At 44.4% G+C, this 17571-nt stretch overlaps 1 protein-coding gene across 2 annotated transcripts in view; it reads right to left on the bottom strand.

Annotated features, from left to right (window-relative positions):
• Nucleotides 1–17571, bottom strand: part of PDLIM5 (PDZ and LIM domain 5) — a 426156-nt gene that overhangs the window by 187083 nt on the left and 221502 nt on the right. For both annotated transcript variants that reach the window (XM_069743580.1, XM_069743581.1), the window contains exon 5: nucleotides 4226–4647. In XM_069743580.1, the coding sequence (XP_069599681.1) occupies nucleotides 4226–4647 (422 nt within the window). The remainder of the gene's footprint in view (nucleotides 1–4225; nucleotides 4648–17571) is intronic.

Below are 17571 nucleotides of genomic sequence, written 5' to 3'. Positions count from 1 at the left end.
TTTAAGGTACCGTCACACTAAACAACTTACCAACTATCACGACCAGCGATACGACCTGGCCGTGATCGTTGGTAAGTCGTTGTGTGGTCGCTGGGGAGTTGTCACACAGACAGCTCTCTCCAGCGACCACGATCAGGGGAACGACTTCGGCATCGTTGAAACTGTCTTCAACGATGCCGAAGTCCCCGGGTAACCATGGTAAACATCGGCTTACTAAGTGCAGGGCCGCGCTTAGTAACCCGATATTTACCCTGGTTACCATTGTAAAAGTTAAAAAAACAAACAAAAAAAAACCACTACATACTCACATTCCGATGTCTGTCACGTCCCCCGCCGTTAGCTTCCCGCACTGACTGTGTCATCGCCGGCCGTAAAGCAGAGCACAGCAGAGCAAGCAATAAATAAATACATGCACAGATAAAAATGGAATGTGCACGCATAGGTACGGGCGAGATTACTCCCATATATGATGCTAACAGATATAATCTTGTCCAGACATAATCTACATACGGTATATGTAGAACAAAGATGTAGGTTTATGCAATACAATTATATAGAAGGCCGATCTGACATTACAATTGATCTCTGAACTAGGCTTGGATTAAACTGATGATGCTTGTAGCGATTTATTCATGCATTGATGGAGGTTCTGGTGATGTGTTTATTTATTAATGTACTAATAAGTTCTGGTGATATATCCATGTAATGGTGATGGTTGTGATGCTGTATTCCTCTACTGATGTTCGTTGCGTAATAAAGAAATTGTTTGGTCACACACGTTGAGGATTACTACATTTGCATTTATTTTACGATAATTGATTTTAATTAAGCACAGTAGCATGTCAAATCCCAACAGCGCATCATATGCTCACAGTCAGGATTCGGCTCTGCTTGCCAATTACAGCAGTCAACAAGTGATGACCACTCATGTACGATTTTCACACTTACGGTCACGTGTTAACAGGCTTCTCTTCCTTCTCTCAGAGGCAGGGACTGGAGTTTTTCATTGTACATTGAGAGAATTCGGAAGAGAAGCTAGTTGGCACATGGCTGTAAGTATACAAATCACACATGAGTGGTCACATAACAAGCTGCGTATAGAAGGAGGGGCCAAACTGCATTATGGCCCCAGGTGCAGGAAAACCTATATTCACCTCTGCTTAAAGGGAATCTGTCAGCAGGACTGTGATAAGTAACTTACAGACACAGTCAGGTCGGCACCGCTATATGGATTAAAATGATACCTTGGCAGATGAAATTCATCTTGTGGTTGTTTTATCTTTATTTGTAGTTTTCAGTTAATGATATTCTCGTGCTCTGGGGCGGCCTGGGGAGGGTCTTCATGTGGTGCTCTGCTTACATATTCATCTGTATGGCTTATCACAGGTCACTGATCCCTCACTGACTGGCCCCCTATTTTACGTACTGAATATTATATGTATTATATTTTATTTATTCATATACAATATTGGCGATTCGATAGATGCTACTGCATAGTCATCTTGGTGGAGACAAATTTCTTTCATCTACCAAAATGGCGCCTGTGCAGTAGCATCTATCGGACTGCCAATCAATGCTACTACGCAGGCGCGACTGGCGCCATTTTAAGATTTTTTTTTTGTTTTTCAGAATAAATGTGTATGACTAACTAAAAGAATTTAATGCATACTATAGATGCAATAATGCTGCAGCGCAAGCGCCGCCTGCTAAAAATTATTTTGTTTTCAATATGTAAAATATTCAGTATTCAGTATGTAAAATAGGGGGGCAGGTCATAAGCCATCAGTATGAATATGTAAGCAGAGCAGCACATGAAGACCCCCCTCACAGGCCACCCGGAGCATGAGACTTATTAACTGAAAATAAACATTAACAACAACCACAAGATGGATTTCATCACCCAAGGTGTCATTTCAATCAGTTTAAAGGAGCCAACCTGACAGTGTCTGTAGGTTACTGTTCACAATCCTGCTGACAGATTCCATTTAAAGGGGTTGTCTGAGACTACAATTTTTTTCTTACTGGGCCCAAGAACCTACAGGCAGGCAGGTAGGTGTCAATTACCTGACTACTGGCTCAGAGTGGTCATGGACTGCTTTTGCCAATGGTTCTGCAGCTTCCGGAGATGTCTTGTTGGCAGAGCGGCTAGTTCCCTTCCACTGTGCTCTCTGGACAGGGTGTGACTGCTGAGATCATGCTGATTGACAGCCGGCTCCCTGCTGCATAACTGCACGCCCTGACGACAGAGCAGCCTGGAAGAGAGACAGCTGCTCTATTGACGTGAAGCAGCAGAATCATAGGCCTGAGTGATCTGTGATCGCTCTGAGTCGGTGCTGGAAACAGGCAGGTAGTTAGCAACTATCTGCCTGTCATTTCTTCACCCAATGGAGAAAAAAAAATTGTGCCGGAAAACTCCTTTAATGTGACAGTGCATGACATGCTTGTTACTCTGTAGGAAACCAGTTAATAATCTCCATGAATCACCTCCTCATCTGCATCTAAATAATTTGTCTGTGTATAATTGTGCAATATGTAATAGAAGTTGCATATTCCTACAAATTATACATTAGATTGCTAATCTACCAACCAGAGGAAACAAATTGATGTAATTACTATAACTATAATGTTACTTTTCCATTTCATGAATGGAATTTTTACACGTATTCAAGTTACCTCAATCTGCCAACAAGGACAACTCATTCCGTCTCACTGTTGAGCCTACAATGATTGTTTTACCAGCCACATTTTAGACTTTATTTTTGTCTAACATTACCAAGACTACTTAATAGTTGAAGCACAAATTTAGACAACCCCAGAAGTCCAATATTTAGTAAAATAAAGCAAATTCAGATTTGAACTGAAGGGGAGCCATCATAAAATATTACCTATTGCGTATATCATGTATGTTTTTTTTTCTTTAAATTTGGCCTTTAAAAAAAAAAAAAAAAAAAAAGCAATTTTCACACTGGTCACTGGAGCTTTATTTAGACTCCAATTTTCTTTTTTCAGGAAAAACACATGTACCTTAGCCACAAGGTACAGACTCTGACCCCATCTCTTGTATTGAAGCATCTAATGCAGGGGTCCCCAACTCCAGTCCTCAAGGCCCACCAACATGTCATGTTTTCAGGATTTCCTTAGTCTTGCCCAGGTAATCATTGCATCACCTGTGCAATGCAAAGGAAATCCTGAAAACATGACCTGTTGGTGGGCCTTGAGGACTGGAGTTGGGGACCCCTGATCTAATGGGCCTGAACAAAGGTCAATGTGAAGGGATGAAGGAATAAGGTCAGCTGTGACATCACTGATCGCAATTAGCGGATCCTGGGTCACAGAGGTGTCAGCTGGCATTTTATCCTGCTGAAAACTGTTCCTGAAGGGACCAAAGTAGGAGTCTAAAATAGTGGCCAGTGAAAAACTGCAAGGCTACCAATTTAGATTGTATTTTCTGTATTTTTTCAAAATAAAGATTGTGATATGAAAAAAAAAAAAACAAGTGCGTTACCAAAAAAGTTAAAAAAAATACATGCCACGGAATAAATTGATCTCTTAGACCTAATGAGTATGGTGTAAGTTTGCATGGGTTTCCTTCCACACTCCAAAGACACACTGGTAGGGAATTTAGATTGTGAGCCCCAATGGGGACAGGGTTGGATAATATGTACGGTGCTGTGGAATTAATGGTGCTATGTAACTGAGTAAAATAAATAATCAAATACAATGTCAGAGTAGCGGTATAATCCTCACAATAAGCTAAGGATTTTAGGAGTCCAACTAGAAAATAAAATAGCTCATGAATCCAAATGTATTCAGTGTCCGCTCACCCAGCCCGACAGCTGCAGCTTGTGCTGTGCATTGTGAGAGCAGCAAAATGAGACATTTTTTACGCTTTTGCGACACATTGCTGCTGTTTCCAGAGTGTGGCATTTACTTGCAGGCTGCAGCCACTCATTGGAGTGACACACGTCACGCCGACATAGCAGGAACATCGCTACTGTGGGAGAGGAGTGTCCATGGTTTTTATTTTGATTGTTAAATTCCTGCATATATTCAGGCCTTGACCACCAATGAAGTGACAAAATGGAAAACCTAAACGTGCCTTGAGAGCCATTGAAGCATTTGACCATCTTCTAGGTAGTTACTAATAAATAAAACAAATGCCCACATTTCACTGAAAAGCAAGTGTCTGATCCATATCAGTTAAATACATGCAAGTGTTACCTACCCATTTTGGGATTTGTCACCCAGATTTTCCTTTTGTCCTCTTCTCTCATTATTAGAATGCTGGGTGACAGCAGAACTGTAGCTGGCGGGCTGCCGTGGGATCTGGGTGACTGCAGGTTTAGCTACAGCTGCTAGGCCGTCAGTGGAAGGTTTATAACCAGCATGCAATCCGGTGGTAGTGGGGGCAGGTGGGGTTACGGCAGCCAGCAGGGATAAAGCAGATGGCTGTGTAGATGCTTGATTGGCGGTAGCTGGGGTAAAGGCAGAGGAAGGTGAAGGGATTGATGCAGGCTTGGAAAGCGATGGCGCTCCAAATGGTCTAGGTGCTTTGTTGTATGCCATATTAGCAGGAGAGGTGACTTTGGGAACAGCAGGAATGGGGGTTGCAATGGGCACAGGCTTTATAATTTCTTTTGGTGCTTCCTATATATAAAAAACAAACAAAAGTATACACACCAACCACATGCAAAAAGCCAAATTCCTCATTTTACATAATCTGTCACTATACAGACACTTTAGTCTTTGTATTTCATCGGATACATCTTACAGTTTGTCTGTCTATAGAGCAAAATACTATACTGCGGGTATATTCTGCAGGTGATACACAGAAGGCCATGTTTTAATGTCCGTTTGTCAGTAATACAGCATTAAAGAAGTATTCCAGGCTGTAGACAAATTTCTGCAGTCACTATGTGCACAATGCCACTATTCCCGTGTATCCCCAGCACGAGTGGGTGTCACAGGACCACAAGTAAGCAATTTACTACATTCTCCTTCGCTTACCTCTGAACATTGAGAATCCAGTCAGCTTGTGTCTGCAACTATGCAAGTCGCATACTTGTGGCCAGATGTCCACCTTCCGGTGCTGGGAATCCAGGGAAATCATGACAACGTGCACATTGCACACTGTCACGATTCAGCAATCTTTCAAAGAGCCAGGAAAACCACTTAACCATTTAAAATTTGGCACAAACTGCATTTTATTGGCATATTTTGAAGTCATTAAAAGAGTATTCCAATGACAGACTTTTATGGCATGTTATAAATGTTGTACAGATGTGTGTCATGTTTTTGGAACCTGCATAAAGAACAGGTGTCCACCAGTGGTTTCCATACCTCCCAGAAGTGGCCACTTCTGCTCTGATTTTCTACCTGGATGTGGCGGTAAGAAGAACCATAATCCCCAAGAGGGTGATCTGTTACAAGTGTCTGTGATGGGAACACATATTGAAGCTACTAAGGAACCGGTGTGCTTTGGAGAATTACTAGATTATGTGGAAAGAGCGCTGTGGCTTTTATCCTTGCTATTGTTTAGACTCTGGGAGAAGAAGTGAGAACATCAAAAATATAAACCGAGCTGTATAATATGCTAAAAATAAAAAAGAATTTCTTAGGGGAGCATTCACACACAGTAGATTAGATGCAGAAAATCTGTCCCTTCTCTCTGAATAGCGTTGCAGAAATCACATGCACATGCTTCACACACAGACAGAATTCAGATATTACAGAACAGATGTTTATGCAACAAATCAACCAAGTGTGAGGTTCACTTCTAGTTACCTGTAAGCATAGTCCGGGCCTGACGGCACAGAGTTCCTCCACATGACCTGTCACCGGGTCAACAGTAGCTAATTTTGCTTTTATTTTATTCTTGCTGTCCCATGTGTAGTTGTCTCTTTAAATTTACCATATGTTTCTATGGATATGGACCTTTTTAAACTTAGTGCTAATATTTACGGTCTTTACCAGTGAATGGTGGGGTGCACCATATCTGCAGAGATACATGGGGACATGCAGAAAATGATTTGAACCATGCTCTCCTGGTAAAAACCATAACAATAGCACTAAATATAAATCTCTAAATCTGTATGGCAACCCCAAAAAGTGGAGGTGCTGTTTCAATGTTGGAAGTCTATTCAGCCCTCTGTCAGTGAAAGAAAACCTTCATTCTCAAAGTGCACACACTTAGGCCGGCTTCACACTTGCGAGTTTTACGGACGTAAGAGCGCAGAAACTACATCCGTAAAACTCGCAAAAAATACGGCACAATTATTCTCTATGCCCCTGCTCCTATCTGCCGTATTTTACTGATCAGTATTATACGGCTTTCTACGGCCGTACAAAATCGCAGCATGCTGCGTTTGTCACCGTACTGCGCAAGAAATACGCCAATGAAAGTCTATGGAAGCGTGAAAAATACGGATTTCACACGGACAAGCAGTGTGACTTGCGAGAAATACGCAGCGCTGTTAGAGAGAAAAGCCGGTAATTCAGTGCGGTGTACAGTAAAATCACACTGACAGCTTACAGTAGAATAGGTAGAATAAATGTGTACACATAGAATAGGTATATATATATATATATATATATATATATATATATATATATATATATATATATATGTCAGTGAGACACATATATGTATATATATTAATATTTATTCCAGCGCTATACAGCTTGAAAGCCGGTAATTCAATTACCGGCTTTTTCTTTCTCCTTCCTAAAACCCAACATGATTTGAGACATGGTTTACATACAGTAAACCATGTCTTCTCTCCATTTTTTTTGCAGATTCCACACTACTAATGTCAGTAGAGTGTATCTGCAAAATTTGGCCGTTCTAGCTCTTAAAATAAAGGGTTAAATGGCGGAAAAAATTGGCGTGGGCTCCCGCGCAATTTTCTCCGCCAGAGTAGTAAAGCCAGTGACTGAGGGCAGATATTAATAGCCTGGAGAGGGTCCACGGTTATTGGCCCCCCCCTGGCTAAAAATATCTGCCCCCAGCCACCCCAGAACAGGCACATCTGGAAGATGCGCCTATTCTGGCACTTGGCCACTCTCTTCCCATTCCCGTGTAGCGGTGGGATATGGGGTAATGAAGGGTTAATGCCACCTTGCTATTGTAAGGTGACATTAAGCCTAATTAATAATGGAGAGGCGTCAATTATGACACCTATCCATTATTAATCCAATTGAATGAAAGGGTTAAATAAAACACAAACACATTATTTAAAATTATTTTAATGAAATAAAAACAATGGTTGTTGGAGTATTTTATTCTACGCCCAATCCAGTCACTGAAGACCCTCGTTCTGTGAAAGAAAAAACATAATAAACCAACAATATACTTACCCTCCGCAGATCTGTAACGTCCAACGATGTAAATCCTTCTGAAGGGGTTAAAACATTTTGCAGCAAGGAGCTTTGCTAATGCAGGCTGCTCCTCGCTGCAAAACCCCGGGGAATGAGTCTAAATATAGATCAATGAGCTATATTTAGCTTCATTTGCGGTGAGGCGCACTCTGCTGGATGTTCTGTTATGGCTGGCAATCAGGCAACACAGCGTGCAGTAATCAGCGCACATACAGAGATCTGGCAATAACCAAAAACAATAGGACGAGCTCTGAGACGTGGAATCTCTGTAGACTGCAGTACCTGATCTATCCTCACACAACTATAAGCAGCAGTGGATTGCGCCTAACAACTACCTATGCAACTCGGCACTGCCTGAGGAGCTGACTAGCCTGAAGATAGAAATACAAGCCTGACTTACCTCAGAGAAATACCCCAAAGGAATAGGCAGCCCCCCACATATAATGACTGTTAGCAAGATGAAAAGACAAACGTAGGAATGAAATAGATTCAGCAAAGTGAGGCCCGATATTCTAGACAGAGCGAGGATAGCAAAGAGAACTATGCAGTCTACAAAAAACCCTAAAACGAAAACCACGCAAAGGGGCAAAAAGACCCACCGTGCCGAACTAACAGCACGGCGGTGCACCCCTCTGCTTCTCAGAGCCTCCAGCAAAAGACAATAGCAAGCTGGACAGAAAAAAACAGAAAACAAACTAGAAGCACTTATCTAGCAGAGCAGCAGGCCCAAGGAAAGATGCAGTAGCTCAGATCCAACACTGGAACATTGACAAGGAGCAAGGAAGACAGACTCAGGTGGAGCTAAATAGCAAGGCAGCCAACGAGCTCACCAAAACACCTGAGGGAGGAAGCCCAGAGACTGCAATACCACTTGTGACCACAGAAGTGAACTCAGCCACAGAATTCACAACAGTACCCCCCCCTTGAGGAGGGGTCACCGAACCCTCACCAGAACCCCCAGGCCGACCAGGATGAGCCACATGAAAGGCACGAACAAGATCTGGGGCATGGACATCAGAGGCAAAAACCCAGGAATTATCTTCCTGAGCATAACCCTTCCATTTGACCAGATACTGGAGTTTCCGTCTAGAGACACGAGAATCCAAAATCTTCTCCACAATATACTCCAATTCCCCCTCCACCAAAACAGGGGCAGGAGGCTCCACAGATGGAACCATAGGTGCCACGTATCTCCTCAACAACGACCTATGGAATACATTATGTATGGAAAAGGAGTCTGGGAGGGTCAGACGAAAAGACACCGGATTGAGAATCTCAGAAATCCTATACGGACCAATAAAACGAGGTTTAAATTTAGGAGAGGAAACCTTCATAGGAATATGACGAGAAGATAACCAAACCAAATCCCCAACACGAAGTCGGGGTCCCACACGGCGTCTGCGATTAGCGAAAAGCTGAGCCTTCTCCTGGGACAAGGTCAAATTGTCCACTACCTGAGTCCAGATCTGCTGCAACTTGTCCACCACAGAATCCACACCAGGACAGTCCGAAGACTCAACCTGTCCTGAAGAGAAACGAGGATGGAACCCAGAATTGCAGAAAAATGGAGAGACCAAGGTAGCCGAGCTGGCCCGATTATTAAGGGCGAACTCAGCCAACGGCAAAAATGACACCCAATCATCCTGGTCAGCGGAAACAAAACATCTCAGATATGTTTCCAAGGTCTGATTGGTTCGTTCGGTCTGGCCATTAGTCTGAGGATGGAAGGCCGAGGAGAAAGATAGGTCAATGCCCATCCTACCACAAAAGGCTCGCCAGAACCTCGAGACAAACTGGGAACCTCTGTCAGAAACAATATTCTCAGGAATGCCATGTAAACGAACCACATGCTGGAAGAACAAAGGCACCAAATCAGAGGAGGAAGGCAATTTAACCAAGGGCACCAGATGGACCATTTTAGAAAAGCGATCACAGACCACCCAAATGACCGACATTTTTTGAGAAACGGGAAGGTCAGAAATGAAATCCATCGAAATATGTGTCCAAGGCCTCTTCGGGACCGGCAAGGGCAAAAGCAACCCACTGGCACGTGAACAGCAGGGCTTAGCCCTAGCACAAATTCCACAGGACTGCACAAAAGCACGCACATCCCGTGACAGAGATGGCCACCAGAAGGATCTAGCAACCAACTCCCTGGTAACAAAGATTCCTGGATGACCGGCCAGCACCGAACAATGAAGTTCAGAGATAACTTTACTAGTCCACCTATCAGGGACGAACAGTTTCTCGGCCGGACAACGATCAGGTTTATTAGCCTGAAATTTCTGCAACACTCTCCGCAAATCAGGGGAGATGGCAGACACAATGACTCCTTCCTTGAGGATACTCGCCGGCTCAGATAACCCCGGAGAGTCGGGCACAAAACTCCTAGACAGAGCATCCGCCTTCACATTTTTAGAGCCCGGAAGGTATGAAATCACAAAATCAAAACGAGCAAAAAATAACGACCAACGGGCCTGTCTAGGATTCAAGCGCTTGGCAGACTCGAGATAAGTCAAGTTCTTATGATCAGTCAATACCACCACGCGATGCTTAGCACCCTCAAGCCAATGACGCCACTCCTCGAATGCCCACTTCATGGCCAGCAACTCTCGGTTGCCCACATCATAATTACGCTCAGCAGCAGAAAATTTCCTGGAAAAGAAAGCACATGGTTTGAACACTGAGCAACCAGAACCTCTCTGTGACAAAACCGCCCCTGCACCAATCTCAGAAGCATCAACCTCGACCTGGAACGGAAGAGAAACATCAGGTTGACACAACACAGGGGCACAGCAAAAACGACGCTTCAACTCCTGAAAAGCTTCCACGGCAGCAGAAGACCAATTAACCAAATCAGCACCCTTCTTGGTCAAATCGGTCAATGGTCTGGCAATGCTAGAAAAATTACAGATGAAGCGACGATAAAAATTAGCAAAGCCCAGGAATTTCTGCAGACTTTTTAGAGATGTCGGCTGAGTCCAATCCTGGATGGCCTGAACCTTAACCGGATCCATCTCGATAGTAGAAGGGGAAAAGATGAACCCCAAAAATGAAACTTTCTGCACACCGAAGAGACACTTTGATCCCTTCACGAACAAGGAATTAGCACGCAGTACCTGGAAAACCATTCTGACTTGCTTCACATGAGACTCCCAATCATCTGAGAAGATCAAAATGTCATCCAAGTAAACAATCAAGAATTTATCCAGATACTCACGGAAAATGTCATGCATAAAAGACTGAAAAACAGATGGAGCATTGGCAAGTCCGAACGGCATCACCAGATACTCAAAATGACCCTCGGGCGTATTAAATGCCGTTTTCCATTCATCTCCCTGCCTGATTCTCACCAGATTATACGCACCACGAAGATCAATCTTAGTAAACCAACTAGCCCCCTTAATCCGAGCAAACAAGTCAGAAATCAATGGCAAGGGATACTGAAACTTAACAGTGATCTTATTAAGAAGGCGGTAATCAATACACGGTCTTAGCGAACCATCCTTCTTGGCTACAAAAAAGAACCCTGCTCCCAATGGTGACGACGATGGGCGAATATGTCCCTTCTCCAGGGACTCCTTCACATAACTGCGCATAGCGGTGTGTTCAGGTACGGACAAATTAAATAAACGACCCTTAGGGAATTTACTACCAGGAATCAAATCGATAGCACAATCACAATTCCTATGCGGAGGTAGGGCATCAGACTTGGACTCTTCAAATACATCCTGAAAGTCCGACAAGAACTCTGGGATGTCAGAAGGAATGGATGACGAAATAGACAAAAATGGAACATCACCATGTACTCCCTGACAACCCCAGCTGGTTACCGACATAGAGTTCCAATCCAATACTGGATTATGGGTTTGTAGCCATGGCAACCCCAACACGACCACATCATGCAAATTATGCAGTACCAGAAAGCGAATAACTTCCTGATGTGCAGGAGCCATGCACATGGTCAGCTGGGCCCAGTACTGAGGCTTATTCTTGGCCAAAGGTGTAGCATCAATTCCTCTCAACGGAATAGGACACCGCAAAGGCTCCAAGAAAAATCCACAACGTTTAGCATAATCCAAATCCATCAGATTCAGGGCAGCGCCTGAATCCACAAACGCCATGACAGAATACGATGACAAAGAGCACATTAAGGTAATGGACAAAAGGAATTTGGACTGTACAGTACCAATAACGGCAGAGCTATCGAACCGCCTAGTGCGTTTAGGACAATTAGAAATAGCATGAGTAGAATCACCACAATAGAAACACAGTCTGTTCAGACGTCTGTGTTCTTGCCGTTCTACTTTAGTCATAGTCCTGTCGCACTGCATAGGCTCAGGTTTACTCTCAGACAATACCGCCAGATGGTGCACAGATTTACGCTCGCGCAAGCGACGACCGATCTGAATGGCCAAGGACATAGACTCATTCAAACCAGCAGGCATAGGAAATCCCACCATTACATCCTTAAGAGCTTCAGAGAGACCCTTTCTGAACAAAGCCGCTAGTGCAGATTCATTCCACAGAGTGAGTACTGACCATTTCCTAAATTTCTGACAATATACTTCTACATCATCCTGACCCTGGCATAAAGCCAGCAGATTTTTCTCAGCCTGATCCACTGAATTAGGCTCATCGTAAAGCAATCCGAGCGCCAGGAAAAATGCATCAACATTACTCAATGCAGAATCTCCTGGTGCAAGAGAAAACGCCCAGTCCTGTGGGTCGCCGCGCAAAAAAGAAATAATAATCAAAACCTGTTGAATAGGATTACCAGAAGAATGAGGTTTCAAGGCCAAAAATAGCTTACAATTATTTCTGAAGCTCAGGAACTTAGTTCTGTCACCAAAAAACAAATCAGGAATCGGAATTCTTGGTTCTAGCATCGATTTCTGATCAATAGTATCTTGAATCTTTTGTACATTTACAACGAGATTATCCATTGAGGAGCACAGAGCCTGAATATCCATGTCCACAGCTGTGTCCTGAAGCACTCTAATGTCTAGGGGAAAAAAAAGACTGAAGACAGAGCTAAGAAAAAAAAATGATGTCAGGATTTCTTTTTTCCCTCTATTGGGAATCATTGGTGTGGCTCCTTGTACTGTTATGGCTGGCAATCAGGCAACACAGCGTGCAGTAATCAGCGCACATACAGAGATCTGGCAATAACCAAAAACAATAGGACGAGCTCTGAGACGTGGAATCTCTGTAGACTGCAGTACCTGATCTATCCTCACACAACTATAAGCAGCAGTGGATTGCGCCTAACAACTACCTATGCAACTCGGCACTGCCTGAGGAGCTGACTAGCCTGAAGATAGAAATACAAGCCTGACTTACCTCAGAGAAATACCCCAAAGGAATAGGCAGCCCCCCACATATAATGACTGTTAGCAAGATGAAAAGACAAACGTAGGAATGAAATAGATTCAGCAAAGTGAGGCCCGATATTCTAGACAGAGCGAGGATAGCAAAGAGAACTATGCAGTCTACAAAAAACCCTAAAACGAAAACCACGCAAAGGGGCAAAAAGACCCACCGTGCCGAACTAACAGCACGGCGGTGCACCCCTCTGCTTCTCAGAGCCTCCAGCAAAAGACAATAGCAAGCTGGACAGAAAAAAACAGAAAACAAACTAGAAGCACTTATCTAGCAGAGCAGCAGGCCCAAGGAAAGATGCAGTAGCTCAGATCCAACACTGGAACATTGACAAGGAGCAAGGAAGACAGACTCAGGTGGAGCTAAATAGCAAGGCAGCCAACGAGCTCACCAAAACACCTGAGGGAGGAAGCCCAGAGACTGCAATACCACTTGTGACCACAGAAGTGAACTCAGCCACAGAATTCACAACAATGTTCATAGATCGTGGGAAATTTCCTAGAAAGCTCCCAGGCTTTCTAGGCAAGTTCCCACGATCTATAAACAGCCAGCAGAGGGCGCCTCACCGCAAATGAAGCTAAATATAGCTCATTGATCTATATTTAGACTCATTCCCCGGGGTTTTGCAGCGAGGAGCAGCCTGCATTAGCAAAGCTCCTTGCTGCAAAATGTTTTAACCCCTTCAGAAGGATTTACATCGTTGGACGTTACAGATCTGCGGAGGGTAAGTATATTGTTGGTTTATTATGTTTTTTCTTTCACAGAACGAGGGTCTTCAGTGACTGGATTGGGGCGTAGAATAAAATACTCCAACAACCATTGTTTTTATTTCATTAAAATAATTTTAAATAATGTGTTTGTGTTTTATTTAACCCTTTCATTCAATTGGATTAATAATGGATAGGTGTCATAATTGACGCCTCTCCATTATTAATTAGGCTTAATGTCACCTTACAATAGCAAGGTGGCATTAACCCTTCATTACCCCATATCCCACCGCTACACGGGAATGGGAAGAGAGTGGCCAAGTGCCAGAATAGGCGCATCTTCCAGATGTGCCTGTTCTGGGGCGGCTGGGGGCAGATATTTTTAGCCAGGGGGTGGGGCCAATAACCGTGGACCCTCTCCAGGCTATTAATATCTGCCCTCAGTCACTGGCTTTACTACTCTGGCGGAGAAAATTGCGCGGGAGCCCACGCCAATTTTTTTCCGCCATTTAACCCTTTATTTCAAGAGCTAGAACGGCCAAATTTTGCAGATACACACTACTGACATTAGTAGTGTGGAATCTGCAAAAAAAAATGGAGAGAAGACATGGTTTACTGTATGTAAACCATGTCTCAAATCATGTCGGGTTTTAGGAAGGAGAAAGAAAAAGCCGGTAATTGAATTACCGGCTTTCAAGCTGTATAGCGCTGGAAAAAATATTAATATATCTATATATATAATTGTCTAAGGGTTTTTCCGTCTGTCTGTCTGTCTGTCTGTCTGTCTGTCTGTCTGTCCTGGAAATCCCGGCTCTCTGATTGGTCGAGGCCGCCAGGCCTCGACCAATCAACAACGGGCACAGCGACGATGATGTCATAAAGGACGTAGAAATCCCGCGTCTGATTGGTCGAGGCCGCCAGGCCTCGACCAATCAGAGACGGGCACAGCGACGATGATGTCATAATGGTTGCCATGGCGACGATGATGTCATAAAGGTTGCCTCAACCAATCAGCGACGGGCACAGTCTGCCGCGAATTCTGCAATCATCATTGTCCATATACTACGGGGACATGCATATTCTAGAATACCCGATGCTTTAGAATCGGGCCACAATCTAGTATACATATATGTGTCTAATGGCATATATATATATATATATAGACAGTATATATATATTTTTTTTCTTTTTGGGACACATGGATCATTTCTATAGCGGTATGTTGGTTTTGCAAGCCTGCGAGAAAACCACGCAGTACGGATGCCATATGGATTACATACGGAGGATGCCATGCGCAAAAAACGCTGACACACCCTGCCTACGGAGGAGCTACGGACCACTATTTTCGGGACATTTCAGCGTATTACGGCCGTAATATACGGACTGTATTTTCATACGCTGAGTGTGAAGCCGGACTTATAGGGATGTTACTGATGAGGGCAATCTAGCATACAGGCTCTGCCAGCGGCAACATCTAGTGGGCAAGGATCCCATCTCTGCAGGAATATCTGCCTACTGACTACTTTTCTGTCCATTAGTGCCTAATGAAAAGCAGACCTATACACTTGTGTGAAATGCAAGTTCAGTACAGCCCATGAATCCTTTCTCTACCATGCTTCAACTACATGGAGAATCTCTTGGTGTTTGATATTATCAAATCCTACTAATAAGATTAAAGAGATACTGGGGTCAGGTCTCCCAAACCGCCAGCATAGTGCAAGGCTATGTGCACACGTACAGGTTTTTTCGTGTTTTTTCGCGTTAAAAACGCTATAAAAACTCATTAAAAACGCATACATTATGCATTCTATCATTTAAAATGCATTCTGCATGTTTTGTGCACATGGATGCGTTTTTTCCACGAAAAAAACGCATCGCGGTAAAAAAATGAGCATGTTCATTATTTTTGCGGATTTTCTGCGTTTTTTCCGCAATTCTATGCATTTGGGAAAAAACGCACAAAAAAACGCACAAAAAAACACGTAAAAATCGCGGTAAAAACGCATGCGGATTTCTGGCAGAAATCTCCGGTTTTTGTCAGGAAAATTTCTGCAAGAAATCCTGACGTGTGCACATACCCTTAAATTGGCTTATCCCTGCATTACAGCACAGCGCTTGAGGTTATACAATGTAGATTAAATTGTGTATAACAACTATTTTTATGTGACAGTGCTTATGAGCTAATGAGCCTCAGATCCTGTATCCACCCCCCTCCCTCAATTCCAGGGTCAGCCTAAGCCCAAGCACTGCCATAGTCCACTGCCTGAGGTTAATATCTGCTGTCTATGCACTGCTGGCTGCTCCTCATAGGGATGGATATCCCAGGAGAGTGGTGCACGCTGAGTGAAGCTTTCCTCTACAGCTGGCAGCAGAGCCCCCTGCCTGGCTGTGGAGCTTGGCACCCTATAAGAACGATTTTTTGGCGCCCTCACTCACCGAGGACTATCCTCACACCCCTATTTCACCCTAACAATATAGGTGGAAAAACATATAGTTATAGAGAAGGAATGAAATAATACAAGTATCCAGGCACCTAGGAAATCCCCTGCAGGTGTTTTATCTACTAAACAGATGAATCAATCTATCTATCTATCTATCTATCTATACACTAGATGGTAGCCCGATTCTAACGCATCGGGTATTCTAGAATACGTATGCGTAGTGTATAGCACAGCCCACGCAGTACATTGCGCAGCCCACGTAGTACATTGCGCAGCCCACGTTGTACATTGTGCAGCCCACGTTGTACATTGCGCAGCCCACGTAGTACATTGCGCAGACCACGTAGTACATTGCGCAGACCACGTAGTACATTGCGCAGACCACGTAGTACATTGCGCAGACCGTGTTGTACATTGCGCAGCCCACGTAGTACATTGCGCAGCCCACGTAGTACATTGCGCAGCCCACGTAGTACATTGCGCAGCCCACGTAGTACATTGCGCAGCCCACGTAGTACATTGCGCAGCCCACGTAGTACATTGCGCAGCCCACGTAGTACATTGCGCAGCCCACGTAGTACATTGCGCAGCCCACGTAGTACATTGCGCAGCCCATGTAGTATATTGCGCAGCCCACGTAGTATATTGCCCAGCCCACGCAGTCTATAGCAATGTGGGCACCATATCCCTGTTAAAAAAAAAAGAATAAAAATAAAAAATAGTGATATACTCACCCTCTGTTGGCCCCCGGATCGAAGCGGTTACCAACGCTCCTCGCGCGCTCCGGTCTGAAGAGTGCATTGCGGTCTCGCGAGATGATGACGTAGCAGTCTCGCGAGACCGCACGTCATCTCGCGAGACCGCAATGCATGGAGCGGTCACCGGGGCGTCGCGAGGAGCGTCGGTAACCACTTCGATCCGGGGGCCAACGGAGGGCGAGTATATCACTATTTTTTAATTTCTTTTAACATTAGATCTTTTTACTATTCATGCTGCATAGGCAGAATGAATAGTAAAAAGGTTGGTCACACAGGGTTAATAGCAGCGTTAACCGAGTGCGTTACACCGCGGTCAACGCTGCCACTAACCCTGTGTGAGCGCTGACTGGAGGGGAGTATGCGGGCGCCGGGCACTGACTGTGGGGAGGAAGGAGTGGCCATTTTCTTCTGGACTGTGCCCGTTGCGGATTGGTCGTGGCTGTTTTGCCGCGACCAATCAGCAACTTGGATTTCCATGACAGACAGGCCGCGACTAATGAATATCCGTGACAGAAAGACAGACAGGACAGACAGACAGAAAGACGGAGGTGACCCTTATACAATTATATATAGAGATATATAGGTATATATAATTGTCTAAGGGTCACTTCCGTCTGCCTGTCTGTCTGTCTGTCCTTTTGTCACGGTTATTCATTCGCTGATTGGTCTCGGCAGCTGCCTGTCATGGCTGCCGCGACCAATCAGCGACGGGCACAGTCCGATTAGTCCCTCCCCTACTCCCCTGCACTCACTGCCCCGCGCCCGCTCCGTAATCCCCTCCACTCACCGCTCACACAGGGTTAATGGCAGCGGTAACGGCCCGCGGTGTAACGCACTCCGTTACCGCTGCTATTAACCCTGTGTCCCCCCAACTATTTACTATTGATGCTGCCTATGCAGCATCAA

Source organism: Ranitomeya imitator, chromosome 1 (genome assembly GCF_032444005.1).
Source record: "Ranitomeya imitator isolate aRanImi1 chromosome 1, aRanImi1.pri, whole genome shotgun sequence".
Lineage (NCBI taxonomy): Eukaryota > Metazoa > Chordata > Amphibia > Anura > Dendrobatidae > Ranitomeya > Ranitomeya imitator.
Note: the sequence above shows the minus strand (reverse complement) of the source record. Positions and strands in the feature narration are given on the sequence as shown.